Genomic DNA, 23,726 nt, shown 5'->3' with positions numbered 1-23,726 from the left:
CAGAAAAGTATATTGAACAGAATGATCCCATTTTGATTCAGATTAAAATAAATAAAACGAATGTTTTGGTTCTTGAAAGCTGAAGATGAAGTTTAAGAACTGTTTACACCAGATACACCAGATAAAATCATTAAGGGTTTGAGGCTTTAAATGTCTTCTATATTGCTTCCTCACTTTGCAAGCCAAATTTGACTTTGCAACAACAACAGAAACGTGTCTGGCAGTGGCATTCTAGTCAAGAAGGAAAACTTWGTGAGGTAGTTTCTGAGTGTATAAAAATAACAATGTAAATATAGGAGGATATTAAGAATAAGCATAAGATCCTTGCTATCCTTTTTTAGTAATACAGGTGCTGTTTCTCAAGGCAGGGAATGCATTCTAGASTGCAGTGGAGAAATTTGTAGGGTGCCTGATGGAAATAAGTACTGCATTTGCAGTAAACAAGGATTAATTAGCAGTAAGGAGGGACTAGCTAAAGAAAAAGAGAAACTATTGGATCAGAAACAGGATAGAAGACTGGTTCCTAAAAAGTAGATATTGGGACTACTTTTGTTTAATATTCCAATTAGTGATAACACAGAAGTAAGAGTGTAATGGTGAAGATTGCTAATGAGACAAACTTGGAACACATCATTTGTATTTGGGAATACCAAAATGTTCTGGAGGAAAAACTAGTTGGTCTTGAGGTTTGGATTAAGTTTTGTAATATGAACCAGAACTTGCATTTATGGAATAAAAGTSTTTTTGGTGCAAGATGGAAACTCAGCGCTTGGAAATACGTAGATTCTTTTACTTAGTTATTCTAAGAATGACTCTGAGCTGTCAGTATGATGAAACTGTTTGAAAAGATAAATAATTGTAAGGTGTTTCAGGACATTTAAGAAAACTGGCATGACATGTTTGCCTACAATGGGAGGAATTGAACACCATGAGTTAAAACCCCTCTTCTATATTTCTGTATCTCTGCCAATAACAAGCCAAAACAGCATTCATCATTCATCCCCTTTTAATGTGGATCTGAAAAATAATCTTTTATCATATTTGCTTTGATTGGTAGGATGTCACCTCCTGGAAATCTCCGTGCTAACTCTAGCATGCACAGAATAAGAGTGGCCCAGTTCCTGTTGATGAGGCTATGGTTAAAAAGAAAAGAACAAAACMAAACTGTGCTTAAATTATCTCGGTGAGCATAGTAATCACTACTGTGAGTTAACTTCTGTCAGTTGATGCTCATTAGACATCCAAATATTTTTGAACTTTAATCAGGTAAGATGTCTTAACTACTCCTGTCTTTACTGAGAAGGCAGTCAAAATCAGATTAGCATGTGCAGCCTAAACGTATGAATATTTCATAAACAGAGTCATGGCTTCTTTAGTAGATTCTTGTCTGGAATGTACTTGAACATCCATCAGAATTTTAGTGTTTTTGACCTCTCAGGTAAGATGTGCRAGTTTCTTGGTAGTCACCTTTTTGTGCTTCTTCTGTGGTTTATTTTATTTAAAACTTATAGCTGCTGCTATAGAGGTAAAGGCTAGAATTTTCAAAATAAACATCCAAAAAAACATTTGGAAGTCAAAAGGAGTGCTTTTTCAATCTTTAAGTAAAAGTATTTTCAGATTACAATTTGAAATACATAAAGCACATTAAGTCTTTTTTTTAAACAAAAAATTGGAAACTGTTTGAAATACCAAAATTAATAATAAAGATTCTCTTTTCCAGAAAGCAGTGCAAATCAGTCCTTCAAAGTTGAGATAGACTTTTTCATATTTCAGATTATAGAATCATAGAATCAGTAAGGTTGGAAGGGACCTCTGGAGATCATCTAGTCCAACACCCATGCTCAAGCAGGGTCACCTAGAGCATGGTAGGCAGGGTTGCATCCAGATGGGCCTTGAGTATCTCCAGAGAAGGAGACTCCACAACCTCCCTGGGCAACCTGTGCCAGTGCTCYGTCACTCTCACAGGGAAGAAATTTCCCCTCACGGTCAGGCAGAACCTCCTGTGCTTCTATTTCTGCCCATTGCCTCTTGTCCTGTCACATGGGACAACTGAAAAGAGTTTGTCCCTGGCCCCTTGACACCCTCCCCTCTCTTAAAGATATTTTATTTTTGCAAAAATCTTTCCTTTCTTGAGAATAACAACTTTATAGAGTTCTATTCTGATCACRTGACATTACTTAAATTTTCTCAAACCTTTATATTTGCTTTCAAATCATTGCTCTCATGCGGTTCTATCATATTATTTTACTACCCTTTTCATTATTATTCTTATATCAGCAGCTTTAGGCACTGATCCACCTAAGCACTTACAAGCAGTGTTAAATTCAGCTATAATCTCTTAACCATTTTGCATTGTTTAGGTTTCATTTTGTTCAGACTTTTTCTTCTAAAATCAAGAGTGTGTGTCCTTGTGCAATGCAAGAGAAATAGCTARTTCTGTTGTCTAAAAATAGACAACAGATCTCTTGTTCTTATTTATTAATGTTTTTCCTTACTATAAGTCACTTTTACGTGTTTATAAAATATTACCATAAATTGTTTTCCTTTTTTAATCATTGAGTCCCTAAGAGCTGCATGTTTTCATTTCCTGGGCAGCRCAAATCTGAATCATTACATGAGATTAGTGCTGAAGGTATGCTTCTGTCATGTTTTACTTTCCTTCTATCAACTCTCCTGTCCTTAAGGAAGTAGGATTTCAAGATAAAAAGAAAACTCATCTATCTCTTTYTACATTCAGACATAAATTAAAACTAAAGCTAAATTTTTTTGAACCTATATTTGTGATTCCAAATATAACAGCTTTGTTTCTTATAAATTCATTTTTTGAATTTCTGTAAGTTTCCTTCTGTTYCATACTGATTTCTTCTTATATAAGACAATTTCCCCTCCCCCCTAATTGTCTTTTCATACAGTGTAATTCCTTTCTGGTTGCAGCTTTGGCAGTATGGTTTTATTAACAAAAGTCTCATGTGTTGWTTGGAAACTTGACTGTATGCATATTTGGCCACCCCTATGAGAAAAGATGCCTTGCAACTCCTGCGAGTGCTCAAGGATTGCAGGGGAAGACCAGGATGACTTGCCCGATGTTACATGTATACAGTTCTTCCAGTATTTTATAAAGAAGCAGTGCAAGATGTTTGTGCTGGTCTCACTACTGTATCTTTTATCTGAAAAGAATGAACTATTCCTTTTTTTCTTAATAGTTTACCTGATAAAAGTTGAAATAAAGACACTTCTTAAAAATGGYGAGAATGCTAGAGAAAACATCTGCTGCTTACAAAGGCCTTCTGCTCAGAGTTGTATTTTGGGTGTGTGATACTCTGTCTCAGGAACAGATTTTGGAATTGCAAGATACATATGAATWTATTTTTGTTTGTACTCTTTTACTGTCAATATTAAGGTTTTCTTCCTCCTGCACACACCTTGTATCTAAGCATTGTTTGGCCAAGGCTGCCTACTAAAGAAACTTAGTTTAATTTTTGAGATGATCTGCTCAAGTTTTGCATGTTCTCCTGTGCCTGAAATGTAGTATGTGTCAAAAAAACAGAACAGAGCAGTTTGTTTTATTACCTTGAGTCCAGTAATGTGTCCTTACATATATATAATTTTTCATATTAATAACCTGCAAGTTGTAGAAAGGCTTTCATACATTATTTGTACTTGAGAAAGAACGATACTAGAGGAGTAGGTTTGGGCCTAGTATGTATCATTCATTACCACATGAGTGATGTAAGAACTTGCGTTGCAGGGACTCATATTCTTAAAAAGTAGACTCTTCAGAAAAATTTCGGAAAACTTCGTTTCTTAGGCAGCATAGACTTCAGTGATGGAAGAGTTATAATTTCTGAATTGCTAATCTAATAAATAAAAAAGATGTTCCTAGTGGAATTGTAACAATAGCAAAATACAGAAGTGGACATGGGTGTTATATTCAAATAGATTTAAGCAGAGTCTTGTATTAGTCTTTGGTCTGTATCAATACCAAATTTTTCTGTTAGTGTTAGTTAAATTTTATGTAAACATTCTGTGTGTTTAGCCCTTACTTCATCTATCACAGCTTAGTATTTCTGCTGAAAGTAGTGAGCCTTTTCTTAAAATCCTGCCAGTATGGTTATTTAACATAGAATATCTTATGATGCGTAAAGCATGGAGAAGAGGAGACAAGTGATCCAAACAGAACCAGTGTTACATTCTGGTTGTGTGTGAAATCCCTCTCAATGAAACATTTTAAATATGAACTATGTAAAAGCTTACTTTCATGCAAGATGACCAAGTATGTCTATCATCCGTCTAGCTGCTTAGAAGGTGTATACATATTAGTTCTGTTTAAAATGGAAATATTTTGGGTTTTCCTCCCTCCTTCCCCTGATATGAAACAATCAAGTTTCAGTAAGTGACTGAAAACAAAAATAATTTGCAGTGCCCACAGTTTTGTTTTTCCCCATGTTCACATGGACTTGAATGACAGCTTGCCTTCCAGCTTCAAAAACATGCTGATTATTTTGAAACTTTTTTTAAAAAACTCTATGGAAGTGGCGAGCTGTTTTCTCATAACATACTTCTCTGTGTAAGCCTTGTTTTGGAACTGAAACTTTTATTTTATTCTCACAGTTTGGAGATTTGTGATCTAGTGCCTGCTGTTATATTAATAGGCATGTATGTGGTGATTTGATATTCCCCCCCCACACCAAGCAGTAATACCATTACTGAAGACACTTTTGACACTATAATTCTGTTCTTGAAGATGAAAATTAACATTTTGACATGGAAAAATGTGTATTTTGTGTGTCTCCTAAGACTGCTCATGAAACTAAGTGGGTGTGGTGTTTGTCTGTTTGAGCCAGCTATAAATTTCTGCCATAGATCCCTGTTGTCTATCTGATATCTCAACAAATGATCTGAAACTGTTTCTTTTTGTTTAGAAAGAACCACAGTACTTCTAGTGCTTCTGAACATTGCACTTTATTAAAAATAATTTACCTTTAAATATTTTGCCCCTATTATCTTATCCTAGCATTTTAGTAACATATTACATGTAAAACAGTAGGTCATTGGTCAGTTTTTGTTTTCACTACAAGTGCTTTCATTTTAGCTTTACACTTGGAAAAGTGCTGGCTTTGTTCTGTCTTGTTTAGCTCTCCAGTTCTACAGCCTTGGAAGGGAAAGGACAATTAAAATTTACATCTGGACGGTGGAGTCCACACCACAATTCTACACAGATTGCAACAGCCAATGATACTACTGTTCGAGGATGGGATATACGAAGCATGAGGTAATAAAATATTGCAATTTTTTTTTTTAAGGAAAAGAGGGAGGGAGCGGCAGTCTCCTTTGGAGATGGATTTTCATTGCTCCTAATGATTTTTTGACCGTTATAAATGTGTCAAAGCTATTGCTTGTAAATGGAATGATAYGGCTTGCGTAGCTGATGTAATCACAATTTAGTAAAAGGTTTTCTCTGTTTTTCCCATCAGCTTTAATTCTAACTTGTATACTGAGTTTTGATGAACTGTGTACTAGTCCCAAGATGATTAGTTCACTACACAGGCATTACCTGAATGAAGTTTCTCTGTAATTCAACCTGAAAATCCATATTTAAGATCAGTTTAGTTCTGACTATACTATGAAGTGTCTTAATAGCATAGTATTTAAAGGTAACTTTAGTCTTTGGAGGTAATTCCTCAGGATGAATTCATTCTTCGTTTTCTGATTTTAACAAACAGTATACTATGTTAAAGATTGTAGCATACTAGTTTCATGTAACTAGTGAAGCTATCAAAACCGTGACCAAATCAATTAAGGCTTTGTATATAACAAATAAGGTGTCTTCCCCTGCTCAGTTGTGATTTTGATAAGCAAAGGAGTGATGTTGTGCACATCTGTTGCCATGACTACTAAAGCCTGTGCAAGCTTTTTTAAGATACACTTTATCCCCTTAGCACATAGTAATTTATCACTAAAGTGAGAAGATGGATGTCTTGTAATAACTTTTGTTGCCTTAAAGGGGTATGACTTTAAATTTAGTTCTATGGTTCCTGCCAGCACAGTAGTGTGGCAATAAATCTGCATGTTTGCCAGCCGTGTGGGTTTCTGCCAAAAAGTTTATTTAATTTATTAAACAAAAGCTAAAAATACAAATATAGTCATTTAAGTCACTTGTTGTATCTCTCTCATTTGGTTTGATAGTGCTGTTTTGTTCCATAAAAGGATATGTAAAAGTCTAGTTTCATATATATATGTGTATGTGTGCCTGTGTAAGGACTATTTTAAATGAAGTGAACAAGAAAAAAAAAAGTCAAAGGAGAAAGCTTTTTCTTTAAGWTGCTTTTTATAATGTTTTTTTAATTATCCTTTTTAGCATGTAGTATGCAGTCTTGAAGATTAAAACTATGCTTCTAAGTAGAAAATATTAATACTTTTTTTTTGCATGTAAGTCTGTTTAATACTCTGGCTCATTAGAAAAAAAGTACATCATTATTGTGTTAAATGAATTTTCCTAGTAACATGTATGAAAGCTGCAAGGAAAATGTAGTTTAGTTAACAGAAGCAAACCCCCACCATTCTAATTAGTTTAAGTGAAACTCCAATTAGATAGTCCTTGAAATAATTTAATAGTAGCAGGCCATGCGAAAGAGTTGTTTGTAGTGGCTTGAAAAATACATGATAAAAATAAGTCTAGTCTGCAATTGGACTGTAATATGTCTAGAATGATGCAACTATCTGATAAGGACTAGTTAGGCTGGAAATAGGAGTTTAAAATCATGGCAGTGTAAGCTACAGCAGTGTAAGTAACAAAAAATGAGAGAAAGAAGCCAAGGACAAAAACCTACTGTAGCAGCAGAGAATAAAAAAAGAGAGATACTAAAGAACTAGCCAGAATAGAAACATGAGAGTGCAATTATGAAAGCTGTAGGATAGATAGAATATATGATATTGAATGTGGCAAACAAAGGAAGAAAAGAATGGGAGGTTGCAGTAGACTCCTAGCCTAGGAAGCAATCATTTATAAATTTAATCAGAAAACTGCTTGTAAAGCAGAGAGGACAGAAACTAGGCTGAATGGATTCTGAGAGAGAATGATATCAGGAAAATCCAGACTTCAAGAATACATTTAAAAAAAATCTGGAAGAAAAAAGACGTGATAAGGTGAAGCAGTAGCTGGAGAAGAGGTCTGTGTGTACTCTGGCCTTAATATATGACATAAGTGGGAGCTCAGTGTAGGTAATACCGCTGTGTGGTCAGATGATAGAGTGGAAGAAAAAAGAATTTTCATATCTGGGAAGCAAAAGGATCAGGTGGTCAGACTAAGTCATTTAAGTTAGGATAAAGGCTTTGATGGTAAGCACAGTTGAATTTAGAGAGACTGCAGATGGCATTTCTCTTTAGATCCTGACAAATGTTTCCATGAGCAGTGCAACAAAGTGAGAGGTGGTACAGTACTGCAGAAGAAATGTTTTCCTGCTGCAAGCATGCTTGAGATTTTAAAGCTTTCCCATAAAGATATTTCAAGAAAGGAAACGTAAAGTTCAGACCCCAGAATAGCTAGAAGGGCACACCTGGGTTAAATCCAAATCCTTAATCTCTGTGATTCAGAGAAGCATCTTGTAGATGGATATCCAGGTGATACCTGGATCCTCTACCCCAACTAACTGCTGTAGTTGCCAGTATAGTGATCAGTCTGGGACTGGTGCACTTTAAATCTTTCTTTATGGAGCTGTTTTGCTTTATAGTAGTAATTAGATATTAACAGCATGAGACTTCTCTCTCAGATCTTGACAAGCAAATCTATATATGAACCAGGAAGCCTGAAGTTTTGGTTTCAGCCAGTCAGAATTTTCTGAAGAAAAATACTTTTCATTAGTAATAATAATAGTAAAAATAGACTTAACAAGTTTTAGTGAAGTCTATAGAAGAGTATCAAGTTAAGGCAGAGCTTTGGTAGCTATTGGCTTTGAAAATGGATATGGCAACAGGTACAGCCATTTAATAAAGCTGGTGGTAAAGCTGAAGGAGACTGTCTACTCACCACAGAATTATTTTTCCTTAGTAGATTGGTGATGTGATAGCAGAAACAAAGGAAGCAAGTTTGAGAGGGGAGCTAGGGAGACCAACTGATGGAACATGCATGTTTTGAATAAGGGTGCCAGACTCTTGTTAGCACTACAAACATTTCCTAAAGTGGTCCAGATGGCTGAKTATGAGCATGACTGAGTAGTTTAAGGGCCACAGGTAAATTAATGATAAATGACAAAGCTTAAGAAGATGAGTTCAGAATAAAGCAATAATAAAAAGCTGTTTTTCATATCTATTGTCTCCCTTATATCTCAGCTTTTCATATAGGGAGAGCTAGATGTCATAAATAGGGAGCTGGTGTAAATACTTAGGTTTGGAGAAGCTGTTACCTAAAAATACTGGACATTTGATGATAATTGATAGAGAGCTGTGCTAGAGTCATTTGGATCTAGTGTTTGCTTTTAGCTCCATATGATTCCAGTACAAACAAGTAAAGAGCAAACTTCAAAGCAAGCTGAGAAATCTATACAAGTCACTGTTGTTAACAGTTGGGATTCCCCCAAACTATGCACTAGCAATGGGAACTCTAGATCTGCTGATGCTAAAGGGATTATACAAGTTTCCAGGGAAACAGATTCTTGTCAGTTGAGTGCAGTTAACTTTTTATGGACCATTTAATTTTTTTATTGTGTTTTACAGACAGATATATTACATAGAAAATGCACATGGACAGCTGGTACGAGACCTAGACTTTAATCCCAATAAACAGTATTACCTGGCTAGCTGTGGAGATGACTGCAAAGTGAAATTCTGGGATACAAGAAATGTCACTGAACCGGTGAAGACACTGGAGGAGCATTCCCACTGGTAGAACAAATTATCTGCATGCTGTTTTGTGGGTGGATGGCTTATGTGATTTATTAAGCTAATTATTTTACTGTTAGGAACAGTGCAAATTAGCTATGTTTTGTGCTATTGTGAATAGTCATTTTTCTGCACAGAGGAGTGKTTTTAACATGTGGATTTTTTTGTGTGATTTCAAATTAAGACTATAGACAATGTCAGTCTAGTTGACAAGAAACTGTTAAAATTGCTGGCAGATAGGGTATACCTTTGATAACTTGCCTTGTAGGGACCAGCTGGGATACATCTGTTCGTTCCCAACTTGAGCCTGATTTGCTGCACGTGACATGAGTAGAAAAGCCCTTGAGCTGTTTTGTTTACAGAAGCTGCTCTTGCTGCTCTCTGTTCTCTTATGGTAGAGTGATGAGGATGCTTGAACATGCAGCCCCGCTTTCTTCATGCTCCTTGCATCCCCTAAGCCTGAATATGCAAGTTGTTTTATTCTCTGAGATAATATTGAGGACCTGTATATACTATTCTGGCCTGTGGCTGGAGCACAGAGAATCTTGTTTGACATTTGCAGACTTCTGTGGTTAARAAAAGATGAGCAGTTTATATTTTAAAAAATGTGAGTTGGAGTATTTCTTGCAAAATAAATCTGGACCCTGAAGCTACTTTGAGTGCTATGAAGATGTCAATTAATAGAAGCAGCATTTATACTTTTTTGAGATGATTAAAAGAAAAATAATAAAACAAGGACCATAAGACATTTATTATTAACTTGATCTGTAAAAATTGAAAAGAAATATAATCCTACTTTTGTTATAGGGTCTTTTTACTCCAAGGATGTTGTGAGATCTTGTTTAACAGGTTATTTCTAATCCATGTTTTGCTTTGGGAGATTTTCATATTTAGAACCTAAATATTCATCTGACATATTAAACAATGAACTGATGCATACCCTTAAGGAATGATATCACTGAATGGTGACTTTTATTTTTGAGGATTTTTTTCCTCAAAACTTCWGTTGAATTTTAAAAATACCCTATAGAAAATCAAATGACATCAAAGCTTAAAAGTGAAAAGAAGACAGCAAAAGCCAGTCTTTGTTTAGAGTGAAGCATGTCACTTCTATGCATATTTATCACATTTAAATTGAAAATGAATTTTAGTTCTGTTATTTAAAATTTAGTCATTTAAGCAACACTACTGTGTTACCTACCAAGAATAGCCTCCTGCTTTTTTTCTGAATTCCTCTTTTAGGGTCTGGAATGTCAGATACAATCATTCTCATGACCAGCTGATCCTTACAGGAAGCAGTGATAGCAGAGTTATACTGGCTAACATGGTATCAATTTCTTCTGAACCATTTGGGCATATGGTAGATGACGATGAACTAAGTGACCAAGAGGACCACCAACAGGAAGAGAAGTATGAAGTTTCCTGGTTTTTATAGAGAGATTTATAGTTTGTTGTTTCATTGTAATGATTAACATACTGTTCTTTACCAACTAGGATTTTTGTATACAGGCCTTTCAGGTATGTAGAACTGATTTCTATTTAATTAATTCTTTACTCACTTGTCTCTACTCTTAGGTGTAAATCACTCTTTAAAACTAATGGGCATAGTTACTGTGTCTTCACTGGTATAAAGGGGATGGTGATGCTGAGGATCAGTTCTAAAGTTGGTTGTGTCACCGAATAGATTTGCTCTAAGGGGGATCTGGATCAGGTCAAGGACATGCACCTTTAATCATCTGGGTTGCCTAAGAGCTGGGAATCTGCTGTTGCTTTCTGCGTGTTTTTCTTTAGAATTCTAAACATTACAGTGGTGGTAAAGATCTTCCCTACAGTCAGCTAAGAAGTACAAATATATTAATTTTTGTAAATTTCTCTGCTGACGTTGCTGCCGGCTCTAGAAACCAGTAACTCGTTAGACCTATCTCAAACAGAACAAAAGTTTCTCCACTTTCTTGGTGGGGAGTAGTGTGCATCACTTGCAGGCATTTATAAGCACCGTTCTGCTTGGATGTGTGAGGAACTGCACATTTGCTTGTGTATTTTGGGGTGCTTTTTTAATAAAAACTTAACTAAGATGGCAAAATAATAATTTCTCATCTTTCTTTTTTTGTACTTCTGCTGTTTTTCATAGTGAAATGCGTGATATTTGTTTTTTCTCTCTGTACTTCTGTATGAACATGTATGTGTACATAAGGAGCCCTGTATGGGATGGGGACTCAGGACACTGGCTTTCTAATTTTGCAGCTAGCTTATGTGGTGATCCTGAGTAGAGGTACTTTAATTTTTCATTTACAAAATGAACATAATGATATGGAAAGTCTTATAAAATATTTTGAGGCCACCAGGCTTTAATCTGTATTCTGTTCTCTGCAGCTGTAAATATGTAAGTGCTGCATGTATGCATTGAATGATTGTTTTGTTAAATTTGCTAGATTATTTAATACTCCCCCCCCAACACATACACACCCCCATCTGGAATGAAATAGCATACCTCTAGACCCATTTTTTAATGAAGAAACAGATGGGATGAGGAATAAAGAAATTACGAAAAGATCCCTCATTACTCCACTGTATTTGTAGATGTTTTAGTTAAAAGCAACCTAAACTTTATTTAGAGTTTTATATTTGCATTTTTAAGGTTGCTCTTTTATCTTTATTTTTTTAAATAAAGGTGTAATTTTTCTCCAAATAATTTTGACACTTTAGCGTCACATAAAGGACTTGGAAGTATCTTTTTTTTTTTTTTTTTTTAATGTTAGAAATGAAAGTATTGCACATAGGCATTGTTAATTGTAAGTGTACAAAATGTCTCTGTGAGTAGTTTGTGATGTGAGTGCCTGGAAGATCAGATTAGGTACCTAGAAAGTTGCTTATGTTGACAAATACATAGGGATCTGCTTTASGTACATCAGCAGAGCCTGTAATTATGATGTACCTTTTGGTTCCTTATGCTTGGCTAGGTTATGCAGTTTATTTTGTCCTGGATAGAATATAAATATCATTAGTGGAGAGGAGAAAGAGGCTAGGGTGTCATATATGTATATATATGGCAGGAATGCATTAAAATAAGTAACAGTGCAGGTAAATAGTGCTCTGACAGATGTTGTATAGGAAGTTATCCAGAGCTGTTCTGGACTTCCATTGCTTGTAGACCTGTAAGTTGCCTCACTAAAATGCAAGTGATCGTTTCTAGAGCAGGAATTGTTGAAACGAAGAACATGTAAACCTGTATAACAAATGTGATCCTCTTTTCCTTTCACTATGAGATGCATGTTAACTACATCATAAGTGACTCGCATAATGATGACAAAGCCCTCGCCTTTCCCCGGAGGCTACAGGAGTGCCATCACTAATGCCTGCACTGCTTAAACATCTGCTTTTCAACTGCTAACCTGTGCTCTATAAAACCTGTGCAAGCATTACCCTCTCTAACATTCGCGTGGTACTGTGAGATGCTTTCTTTTTTCTCTCTTTATGAATTTAACATCCATGTGAGCCAAAAGGATGTTTTCAGGGTACTCACTAGCCTTGAACTGTAGCCAGAAGAAAGTTGTTCTTGTCTCAAAGTTTTTCTTTTTTCACAGTATGAATAAAATAAAATAAAATACTCTTTGGGTTAAATATAAAAGGAAGAATTTATACCAGTTAAATCCTTAAAGTTTTTTTTTTTTTTTCATTTTTTCTTAGCAAAGTTCCCCATATGTTAAACTGTTGACTTGTTCTATTCTAAACAGCTAAGACTTTTGTGGTCTTGAGCTTCTTATTAACTTTTAGTATACTAAAATGTTTTGGAATATATTTTCTAATTTTTAATGTATTTCTTGTCTGGAAACAAGTAATGTATCTGTTTAAACCTGAATTTTTGTATTACAGGGTAGAATTATGCACAAGTCTATGATCTACCTACACATTTATTCTTACCAAATTTTCTGTAGTGTATGCCTATTTCTTCACATTTTGAAGAAAAATAATTATTTAGAGGTGTTTAAGTGTATTATTTCTTTGAGCAATGAAAAGACAAAACTCGAATGTTGTTTTCTTTTTTTAGTAAGGAATTATTCTTTATTGAGGTTTCTCCTTTGAGTGCTTGTCCATATATGTGTTGAAGCCTTGGGAATATATGTTTTTACCATGGAGACCAGAAAATACTTGCCAAAGCACTATAACTAAGATGTTGCACAAGGACCTGTCCCTTGTCATAATTGAGTCATAATTCTCAGATCAGAGCAACTTGCTGGCTATTTTTTTCCTGCTTTTTCATTGCTACTGTTATTGTTTTTCTCCTCAATCACAAAAATGTAAGAGCAGCATGCTGCATCATGTCAGTAGTCTCCCTAGCCCATGTCATGCCTCTCATAGTGGCCAGGAAAAGAAAGATTATAAGAACGTGAAAAGGAGATGAGACTTCCTCTGGGTACGCTTCCAGCCTGTGGCTTCTTTGCAGGTCAAAAACCCCTCACTGCCTCTGAATCTTCTTTGGAGTCTTCTGATTCTTCCTTTTGGGATGTTCTTTTTTTCACCAGCCATGCTCATCTCTTCTCACTGACTGTGTTCTTGATTGCTCCAAATCATGCTAGCTGAGCATATACTGCCTTTGTGGAATGCATTTAGGAGAAATATGCCTACTGTATTGTGTTCTTGCACTGAATAAGGAAAGGTTTCAGCACGTTCTGGTCAGGTCCCCACTCTGGATTATTAAATGCATTCTTCAAATACGGGGGGAGGGGGGAAGAGAGAGAGAGAGAGGAAATAAAGCACAGTACTCCTAGCTTAATTTCTAACAGTTTCTAACAGCTCTAACACCAGAGATAGAAAAAAATTGTACAAAACACATGAAAATGGATAGGACAGATGAAGTGAATATATAGAGTGCATTTCGATTTCACCCCCAAAACAAAGTTGATTTGTAGACAGAATGGGAACCTGGACAGAAATGTTTGGAGTGCTTTTTAGTCCTCAGTTTGAACATAGCATTGAATATTGCACTTCCATGGGAGCCAGTTATTAAGGCAAGCTTTTCTTTGGCTTCTCTTTCTTAATGATTTCACACTCTAGTGTTGTATGGACTTTCTTCCTGCAACACTGGACTTTCTTGAATTCCACAACAACTTGATGGTGTTAGTAAGTCCCATTTTAGACATCTGCAGAGCACTGGGAACTCTGCCCTCCATTGAAGGGAGGTGTTGACTCTTCCATATGCTTTCATCACCCTTTGATCATCCTAATTTTTAATATCAGTGAATGAGTATATTTGACTTACTTCATAAGTCTGCCCATCATTTTTACTCTACATTACTATTTCCAAAAGAAAGAAGAAGTACTACAAGATTCGTCCAGTTTAGTGTGACCGTCTTTGCTCACCAGTTTTGGTTTATTTTCTTCAGTTATTGCAATATATTTATTTGCCTTATAGATTTGAATTTTTAACTATGTAGCACTTTGTGAATTATCAGCATGCCAAACAGTATGAGAGGACCATCTGCCACCTTAGCAGTGGCAACACCAAGGCAAATGGTGTGTCTCTAGTAATGGTTTCTTTCTGCATGACTTCTGTGGCTGGAGATTCCTGGCAAGGTTGAACTGATGATGGAGGATTTAATTTTTAAGAGGAAAAAAGCCTTTCTGTGTCTGTACTAATGAAGGGATTTATATTATCACTAGTATTTTGGATTGGTATATCAGCCTTGGGAAGGAAGCCGTCCTTAAACTTTGATTTTTACAGCATGTTTGCTCCCCTAGCTCTCTTTGGGGTTGATCACTTGGGAAATCTGCTCTGTTGTCCTTGGCACAGTTGATGATTCAGGCCCTTTTTCTTCCTTCTCCCTTATGCTACATTTCTTTCTAAAGGTAAGGATAAGCTTAGAACCTATCTTTAGTTATCTGCTGAAGACTGTACCAGAAATTCACATAAGGAAATAAATTTATCAATATTTTTTCTGAAATTCTATGCTTTTAGGCATATTTCTGTCTTTCTTACAACAGATGTTAACTACACTGTCCTTCTATATGAGCTGGGCAAGATCTAAGATCTGAGGATTTCTCCCTGTTTTGTATTTAAAGCTGAGAGAGATAAAGGACTGGTCAGTACAGTGTGTCTTGTTGAGGTAGTGAAATTTTACATGAGATTTCAAGTGTAGAAACATCTTCAGCAATAGGGATGCACAGGAGAAAAAGCGGTGCCTGGCCTCTCTCTAGAAAGAACTTTCTTTCCAAATTCTGTCTGAAGGAGGTGGTGGTTAATACTTTTTGTGACGTGATTTGGTGCCATTTGAATAGTAAGTAATACGGTTTCATTGTAGTGAGTATGAACTGTGTAGTCTAACATAACTCATGTATACACATCCGTGACTTCAAGAGAGCAGACTTTGCCAGCACTAATGAATTGAGAAGTATTTGCCAAACAGTCTTGATAAGGCAGGCTTCCAGGGTATTTTCACACAGCTGCTAATAGTGTTAATTTTGATGATAGCTTTATTCTAGTATTTATGTCTCAGAGAAATCTAGGAATCACAGGATTACACTATAGAATCACCCAACAGACTCAGTTAATTAAAACAGTTTAAATTGCTGTGCTGGAGAATACCAGTGTTTTGGGCTTTACTGGTAGGATGTCTTAGCTCAGCCAAATCCAGGGAAGCAGCATTTTCCAGTTCCTAGAATATTTTCCCTTTAAGAACTATGTAGTTTTTCCCATACACACACACACACACACACACACACACACACACACACACACACACACACATAAATATACATATACAAAAATATAAATATGTTTTCACTCAACTCAGCAGATACATATATTAATATAGCTCTTGTAATCTCTTGTATTTAAAGATGGTTTTCTTCCAGGAGAAGTCACTTAGAGGGCTAGATTTTGTGTGGAAAAAAAAAAGATAATGCTTATAATAGTATGAATAGCTAATTATTGTATATATAAATTGTACTCCAGTATGAAGATCTTTTGAGTTCTGTCTTTCTTAATAGAGGAAAAGAAGTAGTGTGTGACCTGAGCTTATAAAGCAATAAAGTTTTAACAATTGCTAAGTTCTGTCCTGCAGTTAAAGGAAAAGGACATCCACAGCACTTTTCTTAGAATCCRGGGCTATGCATTTAGTCTTCAGGTTTTATTTTGAACACCGCAGTATGCGTTGCTGCTCTACTGAATCAGATCTATTTTATAATAATTTTTTAGATTAAGGAGGACTTAACTTTGAATGTGATAAAGAATTAATGATTTTTAGTGACTCTGAAAAACATTTTATTGAATATTGTGATGACAAAAGTGAATTGCAAGTGCTGCAAACTTAAGTGGTTTTTAGCATGAGCAGTAATTGGAAATAACAACTCTCTACATGAAAACAATTATCCAAGGCTTAACAGGCTTCTCTCTCAAGTCTGTAACACGATTAACCTCAAAGTTATCTAGGAAAATTAAAGCTTTTTTCACAGGAGAAGCTGGTAGGGGTCATGCTATATGAGTAAGACTACAAAGAGAAAGCAGTCCGGTTTCAGCTCTCAGTCTGACACAAGTCTTAAATTTATGGAGGATGTAGATAGAGATTACGCATCCATAGTAAGGCTACTATGAGTACTTGTCTGTCTCAGAGACTGATGCCTTGTCAATAGATGCTATACAATAACATGTATGAAGAAAGAGAAGGGCAGTTAAGTTTGTCTAGAAATAATCTTTTAAATAATACAGGAGAACCAGAAACTAAAGAAACTTTAACGGGCAGGGAGATTTAGGACAAGGAAGAAAATACTAAGCTTGCCAAGCCTAACAAGTATGCTTAATATCAAAATATAGTCTAGCCAAACTCCAATGTCAAGGAATCAAGAGGCTGAGCACCTACACCTGTAGTACACTAATTTAGTCAAAGCATAGCAACAACATTTTTACATCTATAGACAGCAGATTATACATAAAAACAAATGTCTGTGTTTTGACAGCAAACTGAATTATATATATTAAAGTAAAGTGGAAGAAAGTTTACCAACATCCACTGGTACTTTTCCTGTTTTTGAGCTTCCCTAACTGGGACAGAATTTAATGTCCTGAACTTTCTTCTTTCCTAAAACCTGCCCAAGATCAACCGGCTTTATCCCAGCACCCAGTCCACTTTGAATTCTTTGAGAGTAAAGAGTTAAAATTTCAATCCTGGGATACAAACTAAACAGTTGTAAGCATCCTAGATTCATGGGGAAATAATAATAATAATAATAAAATCCTCAGCCTGTTCTTAGAATACCAGTCACCCTCCCCTTCCACCCAAAATGCGGATATGCAGCTGAGGTATTTTCTTTTTCTGGTAAGGAAGCCAAAAAAAAAAAAAAAAAAAAAAAAAAAAAGCGTGAGGACCCTCATAGACAAAAAAGATCTTTCAGATCTTCTGTATTGTTGTGGGACCATGTAATCATGTAATTCTGGAATTATTTTTCCCTCCTGCTTACCTTGCATTGTATCTGGCTCTTTATCAAAGTGAATTCTTAGTGTAAAAGATTTTCTCAGATTCTCAGTAAATGTCTCAAGTCTATACTTCTCTTACACACAAATAATTTATAAAAAATGTTATCGTAGATCTGGACCTGAACTCATGTGGCCTGAAGAACCGCAGGGACAGCTTTCTTTTTTGGAACGGCACAGATTTACTTTAGTCCGCAAGGAGAAAGTTAGTGTATAGACAATAAGTGAGGGTTAAAAATTGTAGTAGTGAACAAAAATGCCAAACAGTAGTCCATCTACTAATGCAAGCTTTCCTTGAACATTCATTCCCCTATGACTTATAGGAATTGAATTAGATGTACTATTTTTAAATGAAACACCAGAACAACTTTGAACATACAGGAAAATAGCGTAATCTAGAAGCTTATCTGTCCTTGTTTACCCAACCTTTGGTTACCAGAGACTCTTGGTTAACTGAAAGTCGGTCACATCCCCTGATGGCAGTGTGCACCATGCGTTGCTCCCTCCTTATCCAGAGGGACATTTGAAACCTTCAGAATAATGGAGTTCTGGATAAGTGGGTGAGCACTGCGTGAAGCACATTGCTGCCTGGGGACATGACCAACTTTCACTTAACCAGCCGTGTCAGTTAACAGGGAGTTAGAAAAACATGTTGCAGGAGGCGAAGCATGTGTGTGTGTTTATTAGCTCTTTACTGTTAGATGGTTTGTATCAAAGTACATWCTTGGAAGACCTGCAAAATAATCCTACTCTTTGTAATTATATAGACGCTGTATGTTGTTTGTGCTAGAACCTCTTTTTTGTTAGGTGACCTTAAACATAGCATAAGTAAGTGATAATAGTCCTTTAAACTAAATATCAGAAGCTATTCTGCAGTATTAGATTGCTTCTGGTTTATTCATTAAATTCAATTTAATTTTAACTGTGATGTTAGATTCACAGCTGGTTAGTCTGGCTAGATGAACCAGCAATATCCTGCAAGCCATTCAAGTTCAATACCATCTATGCGTTTTGTGACTGTAGAGATGCGTGCTTTCATCTTTTAGGGAACAGTGGTAAAGGACAAAGACTGCCAGTAACAACTCATTTCTGTAGCAGCAGAATCTGCTTAAATGACTGAGTGGCATTCACAGGGTTCGCTGTGCTCACTTTCTGTTGGGAGGATTGAAGCTGCAGCGCAAGTCCGTTTCAGGGTGGTAGGGGGCTGCCTCTCAGAGACTGTCAGGCAGGAGTGATCTTCTCTGGGTGAGAGCGAGCTGTAAGGTCATTCTCTGAAAACTCACCTGCCCTGTAGCTACAGAATAATGTAYTGCAGGGTTGCCCTCTAACCAGAGGGATTGGCTCTGCGAGCCGAGGAAGGAAGAGGAGCCCTCAGCTAGCAGAAGGCAATCAATCAGTCTAGGGGCTGTGGAATTTAGAGAATAACCTGCGTCTCTCAAATATTTGTGATATGAAAGAGAATCTTTTTTTTCTCATGAGGTTAACAACCAGGAGCTTGGGTGTTGTGATGAGAGGGGTGGTATACTGCAATAGGTGAGWATCAGGGGAATGAGTATAGCTCAGGAATGGGAGAGAAAGATGGGAAGGTGTTCAGAGTGGTTCCTCCACCTCCCTTACATTACTCTAGAGATAATGGATCGAGGACTGCAGGATTCCCTTGGAGATGCTGCCTTGTTAGGGACTGCAACCTCTGACCCAACTACTCTTCTTTAATAAAATCATATATTCTTTTAAGAATTCAATTAACAAAAAAAAAGGGGGGGGGTGAGAGAAAAGCTGTTGAGAAAAAAAGTATGTATGCATTTAGATCAGCCCCTGTACTTTGAGTTGCTTTAGAGGGAAAGATGTTTAGTATATTGCTTCTATGAGATCTGAAACTGTACTGAAATTGAGAATAACAGATAATTTGTTGCAGCAGATGAAGTCTTTAACATTGACTTGATTCTGCCATGTTATCTAAAACATGAGTGCATGCACATATCAGATGTTGAACGATGCTTCCTTGGAGCCCACCATAGCATTCCTGTACTATAAATAGGAGCTTTCATATCCATCTATGTTTATGACACTTAATCTTTTCAATCAGGTGTATTCACAAATCCTTTTTTTTTTCTTTCTTTTTTTTTTTTTTTTTTATTTTAGGAGTAAAGAGCCCCTTCAGGACAGTATAATAGCTACCTATGAAGAACATGAAGATAGCGTATATGCAGTTGAATGGTCATCAGCAGACCCATGGCTATTTGCCTCTTTAAGTTATGATGGGAGACTTGTTATTAATAGGGTTCCCAGAGCTCTTAAATATCACATACTCCTATAATTTGTTTGGATTATGGTGGAATTATTATCTTGATGTATAGAATTGGTAGGTGGTGTTCAGTTTTTCCAGATATTTTTTGGTTGTTGTTAAGTATAAATGTTAAAATTTTGTTAAGAATAAATCTGTACTAATATAGAAACTTGTTTCAGGTTTTGTCTTTTGTATTTGCCTTAGAAAATATGATAAATCTTCTTAAGTCTCTGCTAGTTAGAGATTTTTTTAAAATCAYTTTGCAATTGTGAGTTATAATGTTTCTGAATATATTGGGCAATTTCCTCTGCTGTTGATTTATTGCTTCAGCTTTACACTAACGTAGTGAATTACAGAGATGTTATCATTATGCCAATATAAAGCTGGGAGAAGATAGGGTGCATATAGCTGAAATGATCTACCTATTTACAAGAATAATGTTCTAGCTTCCTTCTTTTCAATGTAAGCAGTCTGTGTTCTTAGTTAGGGCCACATTCTGTTAACTATTCTGGCTCARTTCTTTAATGACTATAAATACAGTTGGGAATGGTCTGAAAGACTTTCTTAATTCACTCCATTATTTTAAACAAYTTTCTCTCATTTTGCCTAACAAAAAATATTAATCATGAAGGTGAAACCTTCAAAATATATTTTTCATTTAAGCCTTATAAGGAGTAGCAACAACATACCATTCTGTAAGTTTCAAATTAAATGCATTTTTGTGCTGTATGTTGCTACTGGAAGCAATAGTTCTCTTTATCAAAATCTCTTATATATTCTTCTGTAACGTATTACAACATGTTCATAGAATTCAGTTATCCTGTAATATATTTTGAAAGTCCCTGGAGCTACACCATTGTTAACCTGAAAAATCTCTTTAATAGTTGTAAGTAATCTCTTTCTTGTCTTTGGCTGTGTGCTGTTCTGCAGTATGCCTGCATAATGTAACAGGTTTTCAGCTAAGCACAAAACATGTTCTGCTGTAGCCTTCTCTTTGCAATACCTGACCTAGGCATCAGTGGCTATTCAGTTACAGATACTAGGAATAGACACCTGTTGCCATGCAGGAGAACGCACAGAAAACTTGAAATGTGGATGGAAGGCACATAAAATAGGATTGTGCATCCTGCCCCCTGCCCAGTATAGTTTGCTGTTAGGATAGCAGTTCTGCTGCCTGCTCTCTGTGTGCTGAGACTGAACACAGCTGTAATTATGCCCCATTGCCTTTTCTTCGCTATTATTTCCAGTTTACTTCAGAACTYGGGTATGCGAAATGGTGTCAGTTATGGTAGCATTATGTAACACGACTCTGAAGAAATACCAAGAACATGGGATGGAAAGATCAATACCAACGTCCTGCTATGAGTCCTGCTGTTGCTATAGTAACTGTTGGTGTTTCTGTTAAGGGACAGCTTGCTACTAACCTTTGCTTGTCCTTACCGCTGTCTGGATCGAAATACGTCCAAATGTGATTTGTTGTGTGTACACAGCTGCTTATATGGGAAGACACATTGAGARCATAACTGACTGGTGTAGGCCAAAGTGTCCAGAAAAGATGAAAGTTGAATTCCATTCTTGGCTTATTAAAGAACTTATTTGGAAGAATTCATAGAAGTGTGATAATTCAATTAAGCCACGTGTATTATTGTTTGTATTATTTGCGTTATAGTGATGCCTGTCTGCTCTATAAGGAATGCTTCTGCTGGAAAGTCTGATTGTGTTAAGATTTTAAACTTTGCTATTTCAAATTGTCTCAATCTGCAACTGGGCATGAGCTATTCACCTGTATATTATAAGAAAAATTACATTTCCAAATCAGTCATGCTTCAGCTGTCTGAATTTCTAAATCGTTGATTGGAATATAGCTTTACAAGTGGAGCTTTCAATCTTCAGACAAAACCACTTCTTTTTTTTCCCCCACACAAAAAATTCTACAGTATATCATTAGTAGGCAGCAGAATATTTTAAAACTTTGTTCATATTAGCAATAAATGTCTAATGAAATTGTATTGTCTCTTAATGTATATGATTTACAGTGTGAAGATGAACAGGAAATTATGTAACCGTATGTAGTGCTTGGTTTTACATGAAATAAAATATGGGACAGATTTTGGGCTAATCTTGAAGTACTGCATTTCCTTTAATTTTACAACTTTATGCAAACTGGAAAGCTCTATCTGTAAACAAATAATGATATATTTTTTCTTTATTTTAGTATTGTTCACCTTTTGGTAGCTGTTTATAATATCACATTATAAGGGAAGAAGATAAGGGATGAACTATGGGAAGAAAAGGAGTAGCAGGTCAAATTTGAATGAAATGCATTACAGCAGAAGCAAGAGAGCAGGCAGGGTCAAATTTTAATCATTTTTAGCTATCTCTAAAGTGAAATCTGAGTTGCATGTTCAGCACTCACAGCAATATGAAAATGACGTTCATAAAGGGAAAGCTTTTGACAAGGTTTCACCTCAAGCTGTTAGAAAAAGAAAGCTGCTGTAGGATAAGAGGAAAGGTCCTCAGATGGATAAACATTGGTTAAAGATAGGAAATAGGAATCAATCATCACGTTTTTCAACATAAAGAAGTTCTGCAAGGATCTGTCCTCAGGCCTGTRCTTTACATTGTATTTGTGACCTTTTTGGAAAAAGGGCTGCATATGAAAATGGCAAAATTTGCAAATGCTGTTCAGAATGGTAAAGATGATTGACTCTGAAATTACTGAATTGAAAGAATTATAGTGGAACTGAAGGAATTGTGGAAGGGTGTTGCACAACACTGAATGACTGCATGATAAAATGATAGATGAAATTCAGTGTAGGAATTGTGAAGTAATGGATATGGAAGAAAACAGTAATTTTACATATACTTTGGTCAATTGTAGTTAACTATTACTGCTTGGAAGTGCCATCTTGGGGTTATAATAACTTTTTAAAAGCATTAACTTAATAGAAGTTAAAAATCAAATTAAAATRTAAGGAGTTACTAGAAAGCAAATAGAGAAGAAAACAGGTGTGTTAATCTATTGTGTAAATCCATAGTGTACATGCATCGTGAATAGTGATGTAGTGTGTAGAAAAACGGATGAAGTAAAACTGAGAAAGGTTTTAGAGAAGAATGACAGAAATGATGAATAGTATGCAGCACCTGCATGAGGRTAACTAAATAGACTGAAAGGCAGATGGTTGAGAGGGAAAGATAAAAGTCCATAAAATCACGAGTGGCAGGGGAGAGGATGAATAGGGAGTGATTGTTCACTGTCTCTTCTGATACAAGAACTAGATGTTATTAAATGGAACCAGCAGGTGGTGGCTCAAAACAGAAAATGTGGTCTTTACAGCCATGCAGTTGAGCTGTGGTGTTCCTTTTTAACACACACACACACACACACACACACACACACACACACACACACACACACACAGGAAAAAAAAAACATGTTATAATGCTAAAGTTTATATGACTTGAAATAATTGGACAAATTCTTGAAAGAAGAATCCACCAAAGGCTGCTAAACACAAAGGCAGCACCTCTCTCTCGGGAAATCCTTTTCAACCATGAAGCACTGGACACTAAAAAGAATACTGGAAAAGAATCCCAGTATGTCTGCCCTGTCTTTACTTGCCTCCCTACACACATGCTATTTGCCCGTATAGGAAGAAAACAGAACTTAAAAATACTAATGTATTCTCCAAAACRTTGTCTCTGGTACTGAGATATCACATTCACTCCTGTACTTTCATCTTTCACAGCTCTTTACTTTGGTTATAACTTGTGTTTTAAGGGATTTTTGATTTAAGGGATTTTAGAAAACCCTCATGTCTCAGATAAAATTCTTACAAAATCCCAGTATTATTTCTGGAAGCTGTCTACTTTGTTGCAAAACCCTCCTTGGCAGTGGGACTTTGGAGGCAAACTGATTTCTGTACAATAGAGAGAGTCCATCACCTCTACTGAAATTCAAATCATATTCTGAGTGATCTTAAAGATTGTTACGGTGTTTCATAGACAGTGCTATTTTATGCTGCCACATATTGCCATTTGTAGGTGCAAAATTATGATATTTTCAAAACACTTCTTAAATGATTTTCATTTGCA

General features: G+C 36.0%; 1 protein-coding gene across 1 annotated transcript in view; it reads left to right on the top strand.

The window, feature by feature from the left end:
* Positions 1-21,750, top strand: part of EIPR1 (EARP complex and GARP complex interacting protein 1) — an 85,089-nt gene extending 63,339 nt beyond the window's left edge. Inside the window, exons 6-9 of the mRNA XM_085322939.1 lie at positions 5,136-5,272; positions 8,713-8,880; positions 10,120-10,287; positions 19,487-21,750. Of these exons, the coding sequence (XP_085179065.1) occupies positions 5,136-5,272; positions 8,713-8,880; positions 10,120-10,287; positions 19,487-19,661 (648 nt within the window). The 3' untranslated portion in view covers positions 19,662-21,750. The remainder of the gene's footprint in view (positions 1-5,135; positions 5,273-8,712; positions 8,881-10,119; positions 10,288-19,486) is intronic.
* The last annotated feature ends 1,976 nt before the right edge of the window (positions 21,751-23,726 follow it).

This window comes from Rhea americana, unplaced genomic scaffold (assembly GCF_003343005.1).
Source record: "Rhea americana isolate MKP2758 unplaced genomic scaffold, rheAme1 scaffold_80, whole genome shotgun sequence".
Lineage (NCBI taxonomy): Eukaryota > Metazoa > Chordata > Aves > Rheiformes > Rheidae > Rhea > Rhea americana.
The sequence above is the reverse complement of the archived record's forward strand: the minus strand, read 5'-3'. Positions and strand labels throughout refer to the sequence as shown.